This window comes from Salmo salar, chromosome 14, assembly GCF_965601325.2.
Source record: "Salmo salar chromosome 14, fSalSal1, whole genome shotgun sequence".
In the NCBI taxonomy this organism is placed as follows: domain Eukaryota; kingdom Metazoa; phylum Chordata; class Actinopteri; order Salmoniformes; family Salmonidae; genus Salmo; species Salmo salar.
Window position 1 is genome coordinate 99,053,598 of NC_138304.1, and position 17,949 is coordinate 99,071,546.

At 42.9% G+C, this 17,949-nt stretch overlaps 1 protein-coding gene across 1 annotated transcript in view; it reads right to left on the bottom strand.

Annotated features, from left to right (window-relative positions):
• LOC106570609 (protein FAM83H) overlaps positions 1–17,949 on the bottom strand; it is a 34,242-nt gene that overhangs the window by 14,368 nt on the left and 1,925 nt on the right. The window contains exon 2 of the mRNA XM_014143071.3: positions 284–613. Within this exon, the coding sequence (XP_013998546.3) occupies positions 284–406 (123 nt within the window). The 5' untranslated portion in view covers positions 407–613. The remainder of the gene's footprint in view (positions 1–283; positions 614–17,949) is intronic.

Here is a 17,949-nt window from a genome sequence, read left to right on the forward strand (position 1 = left end):
CACACACACACACACACACACACACACACACACACACACACACACACACAGAGAGAGTTATCACACACACACACATTGAGTCATCACACACACGCACATACACACAAAGAGTCATTACACGCACATACACACACAAACACTGATTTATCAAACACTCACTCTGAGTTATCACACACTGACACGCAGACACACATTCATGCGTACACACACACACACACACACACACACACACACACACACACACACACACACACACACACACACACATACATTCCTATTGTACCTGTAGGTCTGTCTCCACCAGAGCATCAATGGCAAGACGGTATTCTTCTCTGTAGTGGGGGGGCAGGAAGTTAGGGTCCAGCGGGTTGTCCCCGAAGTCCGAACTCTGGGACCTGTGGGCCATGATGGGGTCAGGGCTAGGGTAAAGGGGTTAGGGGCTAGAGTAAAGGGGTTACGGTAAAGGGGCTAGGGGTTAGAGGTTAGGGGCTAGGGTAAACGGGTTAGGGGCTAGGGTAAAGGGGTTAGGGGCTAGGGTAAAGGGGTTAGGGGCTAGGGTAAAGGGGTTAGGGGCTAGGGTAAAGGGGTTAGGGTAAAGGGTAAAGGGACAAAGCTGTGGGAGAAATATAGATGCAAAATTGTTACTTTATTTAGTAAGTTTTCCTCTATTAATACAAGCATCTCCTCAACAAAGATGTTGGAACAGAGCAAACACACCCTGCTGCCTAGTGTATAGAAACACTCTATCAACAGTCACAACACAACACCTACAGTACATTCTGAAAGTATTCAGACCCCTTCACTTTTTCCACATTTTGTTACATTACAGCCTTATTCTAAAATGGATTAAAATAAAAAATGTCCTCATCAATTTATACACAATACCCCATAATGACAAAACGAAAACAGGTTTTTAGACATTTTTGCAAATGTATTAAAAACAAAAAACAGAAATACCTTATTTACATAAGTATTCAGACCCTTTGCTATGAGACTTGAAATTGAGCTCAGGTGCATCCTGTTTCCATTGATCATCCTTGAGATGTTTCTACAACTTGATTGGAGTCCACCTTTGTTAAATTCAATTGATTGGACATGATTTGGAAAGACACACCTGTCTATATAAGGTCCAACTGTTGACAGTGCATGTCAGAGCAAAAACCAAGCCATGATGTCGAAGGAATTGTCTGTAGAACTCCGAGACAGGATTGTGTCGAGGCACAGATCTGGGGAAGGTTACCAAAACATTTCTGCAGCATTGATGGTCCCCAAGAACACAGTGACCTCCATCATTCTTAAATGGAAGAAGTTTGGAACCACCAAGACTATTCCTAGAGCTGGCCCCTGGCCAAACTGAGCAATCGGGGAGAAGGGCCTTGTTCAGGGAGGTGACCAAGAACCTGATAGTCACTCTGACAGAGCTCCAGAGTTCCTCTGTGGAGATGGGAGAACCTTCCAGAAGGACAACCATCTCTGCAGCACTCCACCAATCAGGCCTTTATGGTAGAGTGGCCAGACGGAAGCCACTCCTCAGTAAAAGGCACATGACAGCCCGCTTGGAGTTTTCCAAAAACCTGACAGAGCTTGAGAGGATCTGCAGAGAATAATGGGAGAAACTCCCTAAATACAGGTGTGCCATGATTGTAGTGTCATACCCAAGAAGACTCTAGGCTTTAATCGCTGCCAAAGGTGCTTCGACAAAATAGTGAGTAAAGGGTCTGAATTCTGATGTAAATGTGATATTGCGATTTTTTTGTTTTTATAAATTTGCTAAAATTTCTAAAAACCTGTTTTTGCTTTGTCATTATGGGGTATTGTATGTAGATTGATGAGGGGGGAAAACGATTTAATCAATTTTAGATTAAGGCTGTATTGTAACAAAATGTGGAAAAAGTCAAGGGGTCTGAATGCTTTCTGAATGCATTGTATACTGTCCTGAGAGAGGGCGAGAGAGACAGAAGCAAGCTAGTCCTGGAGCTCTGTCCACAAACACAAACAGACCCCACAGAGCCCCAGGACAGCAACACAATTAGACCCACATCAAATCATGAGAAAACAAAAAGATAATTACTTGACACGTGAAAAAATGTACAAACAAACTGAGCAAACTAGAATGCTATTTGGCCCTAATCAGAGAGTACACAGTGGTAGAATACCTGACCTCTGTGACTGACCCAAACATAAGGAAAGCTTTGACAATGTATAGACTCAGTGAGCATAGCCTTGCTATTGAGAGAGGCCGCCGTAGGCAGACCTGGCACTCAAGAGAAGACAGGCAATGTGCACACTGCCCACAAAATGAGGTGGAAACTGAGCTGCACAGCCTAACCTCCTGCCAAATGTATGACCATATTAGAGACACATATTTCCCTCAGATTACACAGACCCACAAATAATTTGAAAACAAACCCAATTTTCATAAACTCCCATTACTATTGGGTGAAATACCACAGTGTCTCATCACAGCAACCAGTGAAGAACTTAAACCACTGTAAATACAACCCATATTTATTTTCCCTTTTGTACTTGAACTATTTGCACATAATATGATGGAGAGAGAGAGAGAGAGAGAGAGAGAGAGAGAGAGAGAGAGAGAGAGAGAGAGAGAGATGTAGACAGGATCATCCATAGTAGTGCTGAGTAAACATGTTTTACAGGTGCGTCAGGCTGCAAGGTACTATAAATAATATAATTATAGGTAATATAATTATAGGTAATATCATTCCAGGTAATATCATTATAGGTAATATCAATCCAGTCTGGATTCCTATCCTATAGCACCTACAGTTGAAGTCGGAAGTTTACATACACTTAGGTTGGAGTCATTAAAACTTGTTGGAGTCATTAAAACTTGTTAACAAACTATAGTTTTGGCAAGTCGGTTAGGACATCTACTTTGTGCATGACACAAGTAATTTTCCAACAATTGTTTACAGACAGATTATTTCACGTATAATTCACTGTATCACAATTCCAGTGGGTCAGAAGTTTACATACACTAAGTTGACTGTGCCTTTAAACAGCTTGGAATATTCCAGAAAATGATGTCATGGCTTTAGAAGTTTCTGATAGGCTAATTGACATAATTTGAGTCAATTGGAGGTGTACCTGTGGATGTATTTCAAGGCCTACCTTCAAACTCAGTGCCTCTTTGCTTGACATCATGGGAAAATCAAAAGAAATCAGCCATGACCTCAGAAAAAAAATTGTAGACCTCCACAAGTCTGGTTCATCCTTGGGAGCAATTTCCAAACGCCTGAAGGAACCACATTCGTCTGTACAAACAATAGTACGCAAGTATAAACACCATGGGACCACGCAGCCATCATACCGCTCAGGAAGGAGACGCGTTCTGTCTCCTAGAGATGAATGTACTTTGGTGCGAAAAGTGCAAATCAATCCCAGAACAACAGCAAAGGACCTTGTGAAGATGCTGGAGGAAACAGGTACAAAAGTATCAATATCCACAGTAGAACGAGTCCTATATCGACATAACATGAAAGGTCGCTCAGCAAGGAAGAAGCCACTGCTCCAAAACTGCCATAAAAAAGCCAGACTACGGTTTGCAACTGCACATGGGGACAAAGATCGTACTTTTTGGAGAAATGTCCTCTGGTCTGATGAAACAAAAATATAACTGTTTGGCCATAATGACCATCGTTATGTTTGGAGGAAAAAGGGAGACGCTTGCAAGCCAAAGAACACCATCCCAACCATGAAGCACGGGGGTGGCAGCATCATGTTGTGGGGGTGCTTTGCTGCAGGTTGGACTGGTGCACTTCACAAAATAGATGGCATCATGAGGATGGAAAATCATGTGGATATATTAAAGCAACATCAATACATCAGTCAGGAAGTTAAAGCTTGGTCGCAAATGGGTCTTCCAAATGGACAATGACCCCAAGCATACTTCCAAAGTTGTGGCAAAATGGCTTAAGGACAACAAAGTCAAGGTATTGGAGTGGCCATCACAAAGCCCTGACCTCAATCCCATAGAACATTTGTGGGCAGAACTGAGAAAGGAGGCCTACAAACCTGACTCAATTACACCAGCTCTGTCAGGAGGAATGGGACAAAATTCACCCAACTTATTGTGGGAAGCTTGTGGAAGGCTACCCGAAACGTTTGACCCAAGTTAAACAATTTAAAGGCAATGCTACCAAATACTAATTGAGTGTATGTAAACTTCTGACCCACTGGGAATGTGATGAAAAAAATAAAAGCTGAAATAAATCATTCTCTCTACTATTATTCTGACATTTCACATTCTTAAAATAAAGTGGTGATCCTAACTGACCTAAAACAGGGAATTTTACTAGGATTAAATGTCAGGAATTGTGAAAAACAGTTTATATGTATTTGGCTAAGGTGTATATAAACTTCCGACTTCAACTGTATATTCACGAATAACAATTATACATGACGCTATTGAGTCATATCTAAAAACCTGTCTGAGACTAACACATATGCTGTTACATATGATCACAGTGCTATACCTGTTTGGAGTGACATTGATGACGTGCAGTGCTTGATTTGGGCCGGAACTGTCCGGAGCGCCATACCGGCACTTATAATGTTGGGGTAATTGCGTACTGGCTCCTCTATTAAAACAAAGTAGCCTATCACCGGCCCAGTTTGACACGCAGAAACGGTTGATCAAAGCGGAATAAGGTTCTGGATCTGCGTTGAATAGCAATTGAGAGTGGGCATTAAATTCCTGATTCCGCTTTGTTCAAATTTATTTACCGCAGGTCTGTGAATCTGTGCGTGACCCTAAACTGTTCGAGATTGCGCAGATTGAAAATTTGATCCCTGATTTATTGAATGGGGGAATAATTACATATAGACAAAAGTATTTGGTTGTAATGTTGTAATACTTTATATCAAGGGTGGCAACCATCCTCCAGGACAGCTACTGGGCGTGAAGGCCTCATTGTAGCCTAAACATCAGCTTCTCAACAGACCTTGATAGGCAGACTGTTTCAGGGCTGAATCAAAAGGCCAAGCCTGCACAGCCAGAAGCTCTCCAGATGGAGGGTTGAAAACGTGTGACTAACAGTGCAGTTCTACTTTGTGTGTGTGTGTGTGTGTGTGTGGGGGGGGGGGGGGGGGGGTTAGTGGCTTGATAAAGGGCACACCAGGAGATATCAGGCCTACATGGGATCAGACACAGCAGCCTTCCAGTCTCAATAATGCTTATTCTATAATAATAGTCATGAAAATGTGGTTAAAAGTCATGGAAAAGTAATGAGAAATGTATATGAACTCTTAACAGTGAATAATCACAGGTCTCTATAGCATAATGTAATTTGTACATTTCGGGGGAAAAAGAGTCTAATGGACCGACTTGGAAAAATACAGCTGCTGCACTTCTTTCAACCCAAGTCACTGGTGACGTGTTTATACACATCTACTAACCGAACCGCAAAGCTAAGAGTGTTCCACTCGCTGGGACAATACCAGACGGTCTGCCATTACACCATATTCCTTGCACTGCACAGGGTGGCATTTACTGGGCATGCTCTGAACACATGATGAGGCCCGAACACATGTAAGCTAGACAGGAAGTGTTTTCCCCTGTTTGCTCACATAACCATGGAAACCTGCGGTCTGTGACTGATTTAGCCTGGGCGACTGACTGAGTGTGTGTTTGTGTATTTGAGAGAATGTGAGTGCATTCATGAGAGACTATGATTATGACTGGGGTGAATTAGTGCATTCATGAGAGAGTATGATTATGACTGGGTGGATGAGTGCATTCATGAGAGACTGTGATTATGACTGGGTGGATGAGTGCATTCATGAGAGAGTATGATTATGACTGGGTGGATGAGTGCATTCATGAGAGACTATGATTATGACTGGGTGAATGAGTGCATTCATGAGAGAGTATGATTATGACTGGGTGGATGAGTGCATTCATGAGAGAGTATGATTATGACTGGGTGGATGAGTGCATTCATGAGAGAGTATGATTATGACTGGGTGGATGAGTGCATTCATGAGAGAGTATGATTATGACTGGGTGGATGAGTGCATTCATGAGAGAGTATGATTATGACTGGGTGGATGAGTGCATTCATGAGAGAGTATGATTATGACTGGGTGGATGAGTGCATTCATGAGAGAGTATGATTATGACTGGGTGGATGAGTGCATTCATGAGAGAGTATGATTATGACTGGGTGGATGAGTGCATTCATGAGAGAGTATGATTATGACTGGGTGAATGAGTGCATTCATGAGAGAGTATGATTATGACTGGGTGAATGAGTGCATTCATGAGAGAGTATGATTATGAATGGGTTGTTTGCAGCCTACAGTATGCTAATTAGCTGTCTGTAATAGTGTGTATGTGTTTTATATGTTTTGTAAACTTCCACACACCTAGAGCTATAGGTAACCATAGTAACCAGGTAGGTTAGAGTCATAACCAGCAGCACTGTGAGTCATCTACTAGCCAAGACTGCTACTCTAAAATCACAGGATATCTTTGTCATATCTGATTAAGTCTGCACTAACCTGTCGTCTGAGGTATGTTATTATGTCAGAGCGAGTGCCTACCTGTATTGGTGCAGTTACACCACCTGACCTGAGGACAAGTACAGGTTACACAACACACAGATAACACCTTCAGATCAGGAGAACACAGAGAGAGATAACACCTTCAGATCAGGAGAACACAGAGAGGGATAACACCTTCAGATCAGGAGAACACAGAGAGAGATAGATAACACCTTCAGATCAGTAGAACACAGAGAGAGAGAGAGATAACACCTTCAGATCAGGAGAACACAGAGAGAGAGAGAGAGAGAGAGATAACACCTTCAGATCAGGAGAACACAGAGAGAGAGAGAGATAACACCTTCAGATCAGTAGAACACAGAGAGAGAGAGAGAGAGATAACACCTTCAGATCAGGAGAACACAGAGAGAGAGAGAGAGAGAGAGATAACACCTTCAGATCAGGAGAACACGAGAGAGAGAGAGAGAGAGATAACACCTTCAGATCAGTAGAACACAGAGAGAGAGAGAGAGAATAACACCTTCAGATCAGTAGAACACAGAGAGAGAGAGAGAAAAGAGAGAACAGAGAGAGAGAGAGAGAGAGAGATAACACCTTCAGATCAGTAGAACACAGAGAGAGAGAGAGATAACACCTTCAGATCAGGAGAACAGCGAGAGAGAGAGAGAGAGAGATAACACCTTCAGATCAGGAGAACACAGAGAGAGAGAGAGAGAGAGAGAGAGATAACACCTTCAGATCAGGAGAACAGCGAGAGAGAGAGAGAGAGAGATAACACCTTCAGATCAGTAGAACACAGAGAGAGAGAGAGAGAGATAACACCTTCAGATCAGTAGAACACAGAGAGAGAGAGAGATAACACCTTCAGATCAGTAGAACACAGAGAGAGAGAGAGAGAGATAACACCTTCAGATCAGTAGAACACAGAGAGAGAGAGAGATAACACCTTCAGATCAGTAGAACAGAGAGAGAGAGAGAGAGAGAGAGATAACACCTTCAGATCAGTAGATCACAGAGAGAGAGAGAGAGAGAGAGAGATAACACCTTCAGATCAGTAGAACACAGAGAGAGAGAGATAACACCTTCAGAACAGTAGAACACGAGAGAGAGAGAGAGAGAGATAACACCTTCAGATCAGTAGAACACAGAGAGAGAGAGAGAGATAACACCTTCAGATCAGTCGAACACAGAGAGAGAGAGATAACACCTTCAGATCAGTAGAACACAGAGAGAGAGAGAGATAACACCTTCAGATCAGTCAAACAGAGAGAGAGAGATAACACCTTCAGATCAGTAGAACACAGAGAGAGAGAGAGAGAGATAACACCTTCAGATCAGTAGAACACAGAGAGAGAGAGAGATAACACCTTCAGATCAGTAGAACACAGAGAGAGAGAGAGAGAGACAGAGCAGAGAGAGAGAGAGAGAACACCTTCAGATCAGTAGAACACAGAGAGAGAGAGAGATAACACCTTCAGATCAGGAGAACACGAGAGAGCCCCAGCAGAGCCAGAGAGAGAGAGATAACACCTTCAGATCAGTAGAACACAGAGAGAGAGAGAGAGAGATAACACCTTCAGATCAGTAGAACACAGAGAGAGAGAGATAACACCTTCAGATCAGTAGAACACAGAGAGAGATAACACCTTCAGAACAGTAGAACACAGAGAGAGCCCCAGCAGAGCCAGAGAGAGATAACACCTTCAGATCAGTAGAACACAGAGAGAGAGAGAGAGATAACACCTTCAGATCAGTAGAACACAGAGAGAGAGATAACACCTTCAGATCAGTAGAACACAGAGAGAGAGAGAGAGAGAGAGATAACACCTTCAGATCAGTAGAACACAGAGAGAGAGAGAGAGATAACACCTTCAGATCAGTAGAACACAGAGAGAGAGAGAGAGATAACACCTTCAGATCAGTAGAACACAGAGAGAGAGAGAGAGAGAGAGAGAGAGAGAGAGATAACACCTTCAGATCAGGAGAACACAGAGAGAGAGAGAGAGAGAGAGAGAGAGAGAAGAGAGAGAGAGAGATAACACCTTCAGATCAGGAGAACACAGAGAGAGAGAGAGAGATAACACCTTCAGATCAGTAGAACACAGAGAGAGATAACACCTTCAGATCAGTAGAACACTGAGAGAGAGAGATAACACCTTCAGATCAGTAGAACACAGAGAGAGAGAGATAACACCTTCAGATCAGTAGAACACTGAGAGATAACACCTTCAGGGTCAGGAGACCAAGTAGGAGTGTTACAGGAAAACTACTGCTGTAGTTAGGGTTCAGCCAATCAGACGCTGTTTTACTAGCTTTGAGGGAACAAAGAGCACACTGATTGGTGACAACATCCAGTGATTACAGTTTTTACCTGTCCAACAAGACACATTTACACACGGGACGACTATTTGTTTGATTTGTTGTGGCAACAACAACTTTGTCTTAACCTCTGGTAGTGAAACAGGACCAATGAAAGGAATCGTTCTGCTTTGTGTGTGTGTGTGTGTGTGTGTGTGTGTGTGTGTGTGTGTTTCTCAGCAAAGGGAAAGAGAAGGGAAGGACTGTTTACAAGGCAGTAAACAGTCAGGGCTTCATGCTTCATAATCCACTTAAACAGGATTTAATAAGCAGAGACCCAAACTCCCACTGCAGGCTATAAAGTCTATCTTCTCTGTCTGACTCAGAGATGCCTACCGCATGCGTGTTTAATCAATGTTCTGACTGCTCATTCTCTACATTCCTTTGTGAATGCTGAGAGAGCGGGGGACAGAGAAATAGATAGAGAGAGGGGGAGGGAAAGGGAATGATAGAGGGACCAAGGGAGAGAGGGAAAGAGAGAGAGAAAGGGAGTGAGGTAGAGAGACAGAACCGAGAGGAAGAGAGAAAATCTGTCTCTGTCTCAACACAGAAGCTGTACAACTACACACACACACACACACACACACACACACACACACACACACACACACACACACACACACACACACACACACAAAGTATTCATACCCCTTGACTTATTCCACATTTTGTTGTGTTACAGCCTGAATTCAAGAACAAATCACCCATCTACACACAATACCCCATAATGACAAAGTGAAAACATAATTTAGAAATGTTAGCAAATGTATTGAAAATGAAATACAGACATATCTAATTTACATAAGTATTCACACTCCTGAGTCAATACATGTTAGAATCCCCTTTGGCAGCGATTACAGTTGTGAGTCTTTCTGGGTAAGTCTCTAAGAGTGATTACAGCTGTGAGTCTTTCTGGGTAAGTCTCTAAGAGTGATTACAGCTGTGAGTCTTTCTGGGTAAGTCTCTAAGAGTGATTACAGTTGTGAGTCTTTCTGGGTAAGTCTCTAAGAGTGATTACAGCTGTGAGTCTTTCTGGGTAAGTCTCTAAGAGTGATTACAGCTGTGAGTCTTTCTGGGTTAGTCTCTAAGAGTGATTACAGCTGTGAGTCTTTCTGGGTAAGTCTCTAAGAGTGATTACAGCTGTGAGTCTTTCTGGGTAAGTCTCTAAGAGTGATTACAGCTGTGAGTCTTTCTGGGTAAGTCTCTAAGAGTGATTACAGCTGTGAGTCTTTCTGGGTTAGTCTCTAAGAGTGATTACAGCTGTGAGTCTTTCTGGGTAAGTCTCTAAGAGTGATTACAGCTGTGAGTCTTTCTGGGTAAGTCTCTAAGAGTGATTACAGCTGAGTCTTTCTGGGTAAGTCTCTAAGAGTGATTACAGCTGTGAGTCTTTCTGGGTAAGTCTCTAAGAGTGATTACGGCTGTGAGTCTTTCTGGGTAAGCCTCTAAGAGTGATTACAGCTGTGAGTCTTTCTGGGTAAGTCTCTACAACTGGATTATATCGCTATTTGCCCATTATTATTTTTTAAATTCTTCAAGCTCTGTCAAATTGGTTGTTGATCATTGCTAGACAGCCATTTTCAAGACTTGCCATAGATTGAAGTCATAACTGTAACTAGGCCACTCAGGAACATTCACTGTCTTGGTAATTAACTCCAGTATAAATTTGTTCTTGTGTTTTAGGTTATTGTCCTGCTGAAAAGTGAATTCATCTCCCAGTGTCTGGTGGAAAGCAAACTGAACCAGGTTTTCATCTAGGAGTTTGCCTGTGCTTAGAGCCATTCTGTTAATTTATTTATCCTGAAAAACTCCCCAGTCCTTAATGATGACAAGCATACCCATAACATGATGCAGCCACCACTATGCTTTAAAATATGAAGAGTGGTACTCAGTAATGTGTTGTGTTGGATTTGCCCAAAACATAACACTTTGTATTCAGGACAGAAAGTTAATTGCTTTGCCACATCTTTAGAAGTATTTCTTTAGTGGCTTGTTGCAAACAGGATGCATGTTTTGGAATAACTTTCATTCTGTACAGGTTTCCTTCTTTTCACTCTGTCAATTAGGTTAGTGTTGTGGAGTAACTACAATGTTGTTGATCCATCCTCAGTTTTCTATCCCAGCCATTAAACTGTTTTAAAGTCACCTTTGGTCTCATGGTGAAATCTCGGAGCGGTTTCCTTCCTCTCCATTAACTGAGTTAGGAAGGACGCCTGTATCTTTGTAGTGACTGGGTGTATTGATGCACCATCCAGAGCTTAATTAATAACTTCACTATGCTCAAATGGATATTCAATGTCTGCTTTTTTTTTACCCATCTACCAATAGGTGCCCTTCTTTGCGAGGCACTGGAAAACCTCCCTGGTCTTTGTGGTTGAATCATTGCTTCGACTGAGGGACCTTACAGATAACTGTGTGGGTAGTCAGAGATGAGGTAGTCATTCAACAATCATGTTAATGTCACGTCCTGACCAGTATAAGGGTTATTTGTTATTGTAGTTTGGTCAGGATGTGGCAGAGGGTATTTGTTTTATGTGGTTCGGGGTGGTGTTTTTGGAGAAGGGTATTTGATTTATGTATTCCGGGGTTTTTGGGCACTGTTCCTTGTTTATGTATTTCTATGTTTAGTCTAGTTGGTTGTATTTCTATGTTTAGGTTAATGGGGGGTTGGACTCTCAATTGGAGGCAGGTGCTTTCTCGTTGCCTCTGATTGAGAGTCCTATATATGGTTATGTGTTTGGTTTAGTGTTTGTGGGAGATTGTTTCTTGTTTTGCTGAGTGTGCCTGACAAGACTGTTTTGTTGTTCGTGAGTTCGTTTTGTTTTGTTGTTTTTGGTGTTCTTGTTATTTAAATAAATAGATGAGCATCCACATTCCTGCTGCGTTTTGGTCCTCCCTTCCAGACGACAACTGTGACAGTTAAACACTATTATTGCACACAGAGTGAGTCCATGCAACTAATTATGTGACTTGTTAAGCACATTTTTACTCCTGAACTTATTTAGGCTTGTCATAACAAAGGAGTTTAATACTTATTGACTCAAGACATTTCAGATTTCATTTTTAATTTTAAAGTCAAGGGGTGTGAATACTTTCTAAAGGCTCTGTAGAAACACCTCATACATACACATCTCACACACACACACACACACCTCATTAAACAAACACACAGATTGATCCAGCATACCGATCCAGTTTTACAATCGTTCAGAGAGAGACAGAGAGAGGGAGACAGAGAGAGAGACAGAGAGAGACAGAGACAGAGAGACAGAGAGAGAGAGACACACAGATTGAGTGAGAGAGAGAGACATAGAGACACACAGAGTGAGTGAGTGAGAGAGAGATAAATAGAGAGAACGAGAAGGAGGGAGAAAGAGAGAGATAAATAGAGAGAGAGAGAGACACAGACACACAGAGTGAGTGAGTGAGAGATAAATAGAGAGAAAGAGAAGGAGGGAGAGAGAGAAGGAGAGAGAGAGAGAGAGAGAGAGACAGACAGACAGACAGACAGACAGACAGACAGACAGACAGACAGACAGACAGACAGACAGAGACACAGAAAGACAGACAGAGACACAGAAAGACAGACAGAGACACAGACAGACAGACAGAGACACAGACAGACAGAGAGAGACAGACACAGAGACAGACAGAGACACAGACAGAGACACAGACACAGAGAGACACAGACAGAGACAAAGACACAGACACACAGAGACAGAGACAGAGAGACAGAGACACACAGAGACAGAGAGACACACAGAGACAGAGAGACAGAGACACACAGAGACAGAGACACAGAGACAGAGACACACAGAGACAGAGACACAGACACACAGAGACAGAGAGACAGAGACACAGAGACACCGAGACACACAGAGACAGAAACAGAGAGACAGAGACACACAGAGGCAGAAACAGAGAGACCGAGACACACAGAGACAGAGACAGAGAAATGACACCCTATTCTATTCTGTTCACATCTGAAATGACACCCTATTCTATTCTGTTCACATCTGAAATGACACCCTATTCCATTCTGTTCACATCTGAAACGACACCCTATTCCATTCTGTTCACATCTGAAACGACACCCTATTCTATTCTGTTCACATCTGAAACGACACCCTATTCTATTCTGTTCACATCTGAAACGACACCCTATTCCATTCTGTTCACATCTGAAATGACACCCTATTCCCAACATAATTCACATAGGGCTCTGTCCAAAAGTAGTGCACTACATAGGAAATTAAGGCTGACACCCTATTCTATTCTGTTCACATCTGAAATGACACCCTATTCCATTCTGTTCACATCTGAAATGACACCCTATTCCCAACATAATTCACATAGGGCTCTGTCCAAAAGTAGTGCACTACATAGGAAATTAAGGTCTCATTTGAGACGCACAACAGATAGAAGTACTGTACCTCTACCTGTCCTATATCTTCACTGTTCTAACTGAAGAACCTCTACCTGTCCTATATCATCACTGTTCTAACTGAAGAACCTCTACCTGTCCTATATCATCACTGTTCTAACTGAGAGAACCTCTACCTGTCCTATATCATCACTGTTCTAACTGAGGAGCCTCTACCTGTCCTATATCATCACTGTTCTAACTGAAGAACCTCTACCTGTCCTATATCATCACTGTTCTAACTGAAGAACCTCTACCTGTCCTATATCATCACTGTTCTAACTGAAGAACCTCTACCTGTCCTATATCATCACTGTTCTAACTGAAGAACCTCTACCTGTCCTATATCATCACTGTTCTAACTGAAGAACCTCTACCTGTCCTATATCATCACTGTTCTAACTGAGAGTACCTCTACCTGTCCTATATCATCACTGTTCTAACTGAGAAACCTCTACCTGTCCTATATCATCACTGTTCTAACTGAGAAACCTCTACCTGTCCTATATCATCACTGTTCTAACTGAAGAACCTCTACCTGTCCTATATCATCACTGTTCTAACTGAAGAACCTCTACCTGTCCTATATCATCACTGTTCTAACTGAGGAACCCCTACCTGTCCTATATCATCACTGTTCTAACTGAGGAACCTCTACCTGTCCTATATCATCACTGTTCTAACTGAAGAACCTCTACCTGTCCTATATCATCACTGTTCTAACTGAAGAACCTCTACCTGTCCTATATCATCACTGTTCTAACTGAAGAACCTCTACCTGTCCTATATCATCACTGTTCTAACTGAGAAACCTCTATCTGTCCTATATCATCACTGTTCTAACTGAGAAACCTCTACCTGTCCTATATCATCACTGTTCTAACTGAGGAACCCCTACCTGTCCTATATTAGCACTGTTCTAACTGAGAAAACTCTACCTGTCCTATATCATCACTGTTCTAACTGAAGAACCTCTACCTGTCCTATATCATCACTGTTCTAACTGAAATACCTCTACCTGTCCTATATCATCACTGTTCTAACTGAGGAACCTCTACCTGTCCTATATCATCACTGTTCTAACTGAAATACCTCTACCTGTCCTATATCATCACTGTTCTAACTGAGAAACCTTTACCTGTCCTATATCATCACTGTTCTAACTGAAATACCTCTACCTGTCCTATATCATCACTGTTCTAACTGAGGAACCTCTACCTGTCCTATTTCATCACTGTTCTAACTGAAATAACTCTACCTGTCCTATATCATCACTGTTCTAACTGAAGAACCTCTACCTGTCCTATATATCACTGTTCTAACTGAAGAACCTCTACCTGTCCTATATCATCACTGTTCTAACTGAAGAACCTCTACCTGTCCTATATCATCACTGCTCTAACTGAGGAACCTCTACCTGTCCTATATCATCACTGTTCTAACTGAGAAACCTCTACCTGTCCTATATCATCACTGTTCTAACTGAAGAACCTCTACCTGTCCTATATCATCCCAGCCTGACTGAAAAGACAGCAGCACCACATACAATGACATTCAGATAGAAGCACACACCCTGCCTGGAATTAATTATTGTAAGCGACAACACACACATATGCCGTTTAGCAGACACTGTTATCCAAAGCAAATATGTTATGTATGTGAGGCCGGCCCCCTGGGAATCAAACCCACAATCCTTGCAATGCGACCGCCATACAGAACCACACTGAGCCATACAGAATCACACTGAGCCATACAGAACCACACTGAGCCCTACAAAACCACACTGAGCCATACAGAACCACACTGAGCCATACAGAACCACACTGAGCCATACAGAACCACACTGAGCCATACACTGAGACCTACAGAACCACACTGAGACCTACAGAACCACACTGAGCCATACACTGAGCCATACAGGATCACACTGAGCCATACAGGATCACACTGAGCCATTCAGGACCACACTGAGCCATACAGGACCACACTGAGCCATACACTGAGCCATGCAGAACCACACTGAGCCATAAACTGAGCCATACAGGATCACACTGAGCCATACACTGAGCCATACAGAACCACACTGAGCCATGCACTGAGCCATACAGGACCACACTGAGCCATACACTGAGCCATACAGGATCACACTGAGCCATACACTGAGCCATACACTGAGCCATACAGAACCACACTGAGCCATACAAAACCACACTGAGCCCTACAGAATCACACTGAGCCATACAGGATCACACTGAGCCATACAGGATCACACTGAGCCCTACAGGATCACACTGAGCCCTACAGGATCACACTGAGCCATTCAGGACCACACTGAGCCATTCAGGACCACACTGAGTCATACACTGAGCCATGCAGAACCACACTGAGCCATAAACTGAGCCATACAGGATCACACTGAGCCATACACTGAGCCATACAGAACCACACTGAGCCATACACTGAGCCATACAGGATCACACTGAGCCATACACTGAGCCATACAGAACCACACTGAGCCATACAGGACCACACTGAGCCATACACTGAGCCATGCAGAACCACACTGAGCCATACACTGAGCCATACAGAACCACACTGAGCCATACAGAACCACACTGAGCCATACAGGACCACACTGAGCCATACACTGAGCCATACAAGACCACACTGAGCCATACACTGAGCCATACAGAACCACACTGAGCTATACAGAACCACACTGAGCCATACATGACCACACTGAGCCATACAGGACCATACTGAGCCATACAGGACCACACTGAGCCATACACTGAGCCATACAAGACCACACTGAGCCATACAGGATCACACTGAGCCATACAGGATCACACTGAGCCATACACTGAGCCATACAGGATCACACTGAGCCATAGACTGAGCCATACAGGACCACACTGAGCCATACAGGACCACACTGAGCCATACAGGACCACACTGAGCCATACAGGACCACGGATAGACAATGCAAACATAAAGGGTGCAGCCTTGACAGCATATATTGCCTAACAGGAGGAACACGAACACACACACACAATGAAGGCAGCACAGTTTATTTTCACCTGGTCACAGATAGCTGTTGTGTTCTGCACTGAAGTCCACAAGCAAAGGGAAAAGGTGAGAGGAGGAAAGCGTGTAGATGCGAGAAGGAATTATACAACAAGCAAAGTGATGCTGTTTTTATGTGGCTGCTATGAAAGTGAACTGTGTGTGCTGTGGGTGATCAGGGGTGTATTCATTCCGCCGATTCTGTTGAAAAACATTTCTTAAACCGAAGCAAACGGAACGGGGATAGACTGAAAACCGAAATGACTGCATTAAAATGAGCCTATTTCAATCATACTAAAATACATTTCATGGTCAATCAATTGAGTTATATGTTGCTACTTGTTGATGTGTAGCCTGACATGGTACGCAATGGTGTGCCAAATTGGTGATTTAGTGCATTTTCATAGGATAAGCATTATAATAAGTCATCTCAATATAAAACAGATTGAAGGTTATACAGAGCATTCAGACCACTATTGTGTTAAGTTACAGCCTTATTCTAAAATGGATTAAATAGTTTTTCACATCAATCTACACACAATAGCCCATAATGACAAAGCAAAAACAGGTTTTTCGAAATGTTTGCAAATGTATTAAAAAAATAAACTGATTACATTTACATAAGTATTCAGACCCCTTTACCCTTTACTTACTTTCATCAAGGGTCTCTCTCTGTACTTTGCTCCGTTCATCTTTCCCTTGATCCTGACTAGTCTCCCAGTCCCTGCTGCTGAAAAACATCCCCACTGCATGATGTTGCCACCACCATGCTTCACCGTAGGGATGGTGCCAGGTTTCCTCCAGATGTGACACTTGGCATTCAGGCCAAAGAGTTCCATATTGGTTTCATCAGACCAGAGAATCTTATTTCTCATGGTCTGAGTCCTTTAGGTGCCTTCTGGCAAACTCCAAGCAGGCTGTCATGTGCCTTTTACTGAGGAGTGGCTTCCATCTGGCCACTCTACCATAAAGGCCTGATTGGTGGAGTCCTGCAGAGATTGTTGTCCTTCTGGGAGGTTCTCCCATCTCCACAGAGGAAATCTGGAGCTCTGTCAGAGTGACATTCGGGTTCTTGGTCACCTCCCTGACCAAGGCACTTCTCCCCTGATTGCTCAGTTTGGCCGGGCGGTCAGCTCAAGGAAGAATCTTGGTGGTTCCAAACTTCTTCTATTTAACAATGATGGAAGCCACTGTGTTCCTGGGGATTGTCAATGCTGCAGAAACGTTTTGGTACCGTTCCTCAGATCTGTTCCTCGACACAATCCTGTATCGGAGCTCTACGGACAATTCCTTCGACCTCATGGCTTGGTTTTTGCTTTGACATGCACTGTCAACTGTGGGACCTTATATAGACAGGTGTGTCTTTCCAAATCATGTCCAATCAACTGAATTTACTACAGGTGGACTCCAATCAAGTTGTAGAAACATCTCAAGGATGATCAATGGAAACAGGATGCACCTGAGCTCAATTTCGAATCTCATAGCAAAGGGTCTGAATACTTACATAAATAAGGTATTCTGTGTTTTATTTTTTAGTACATTTGCAAACATTTCTAAAAACCTGTTTTCACTTTGTCATT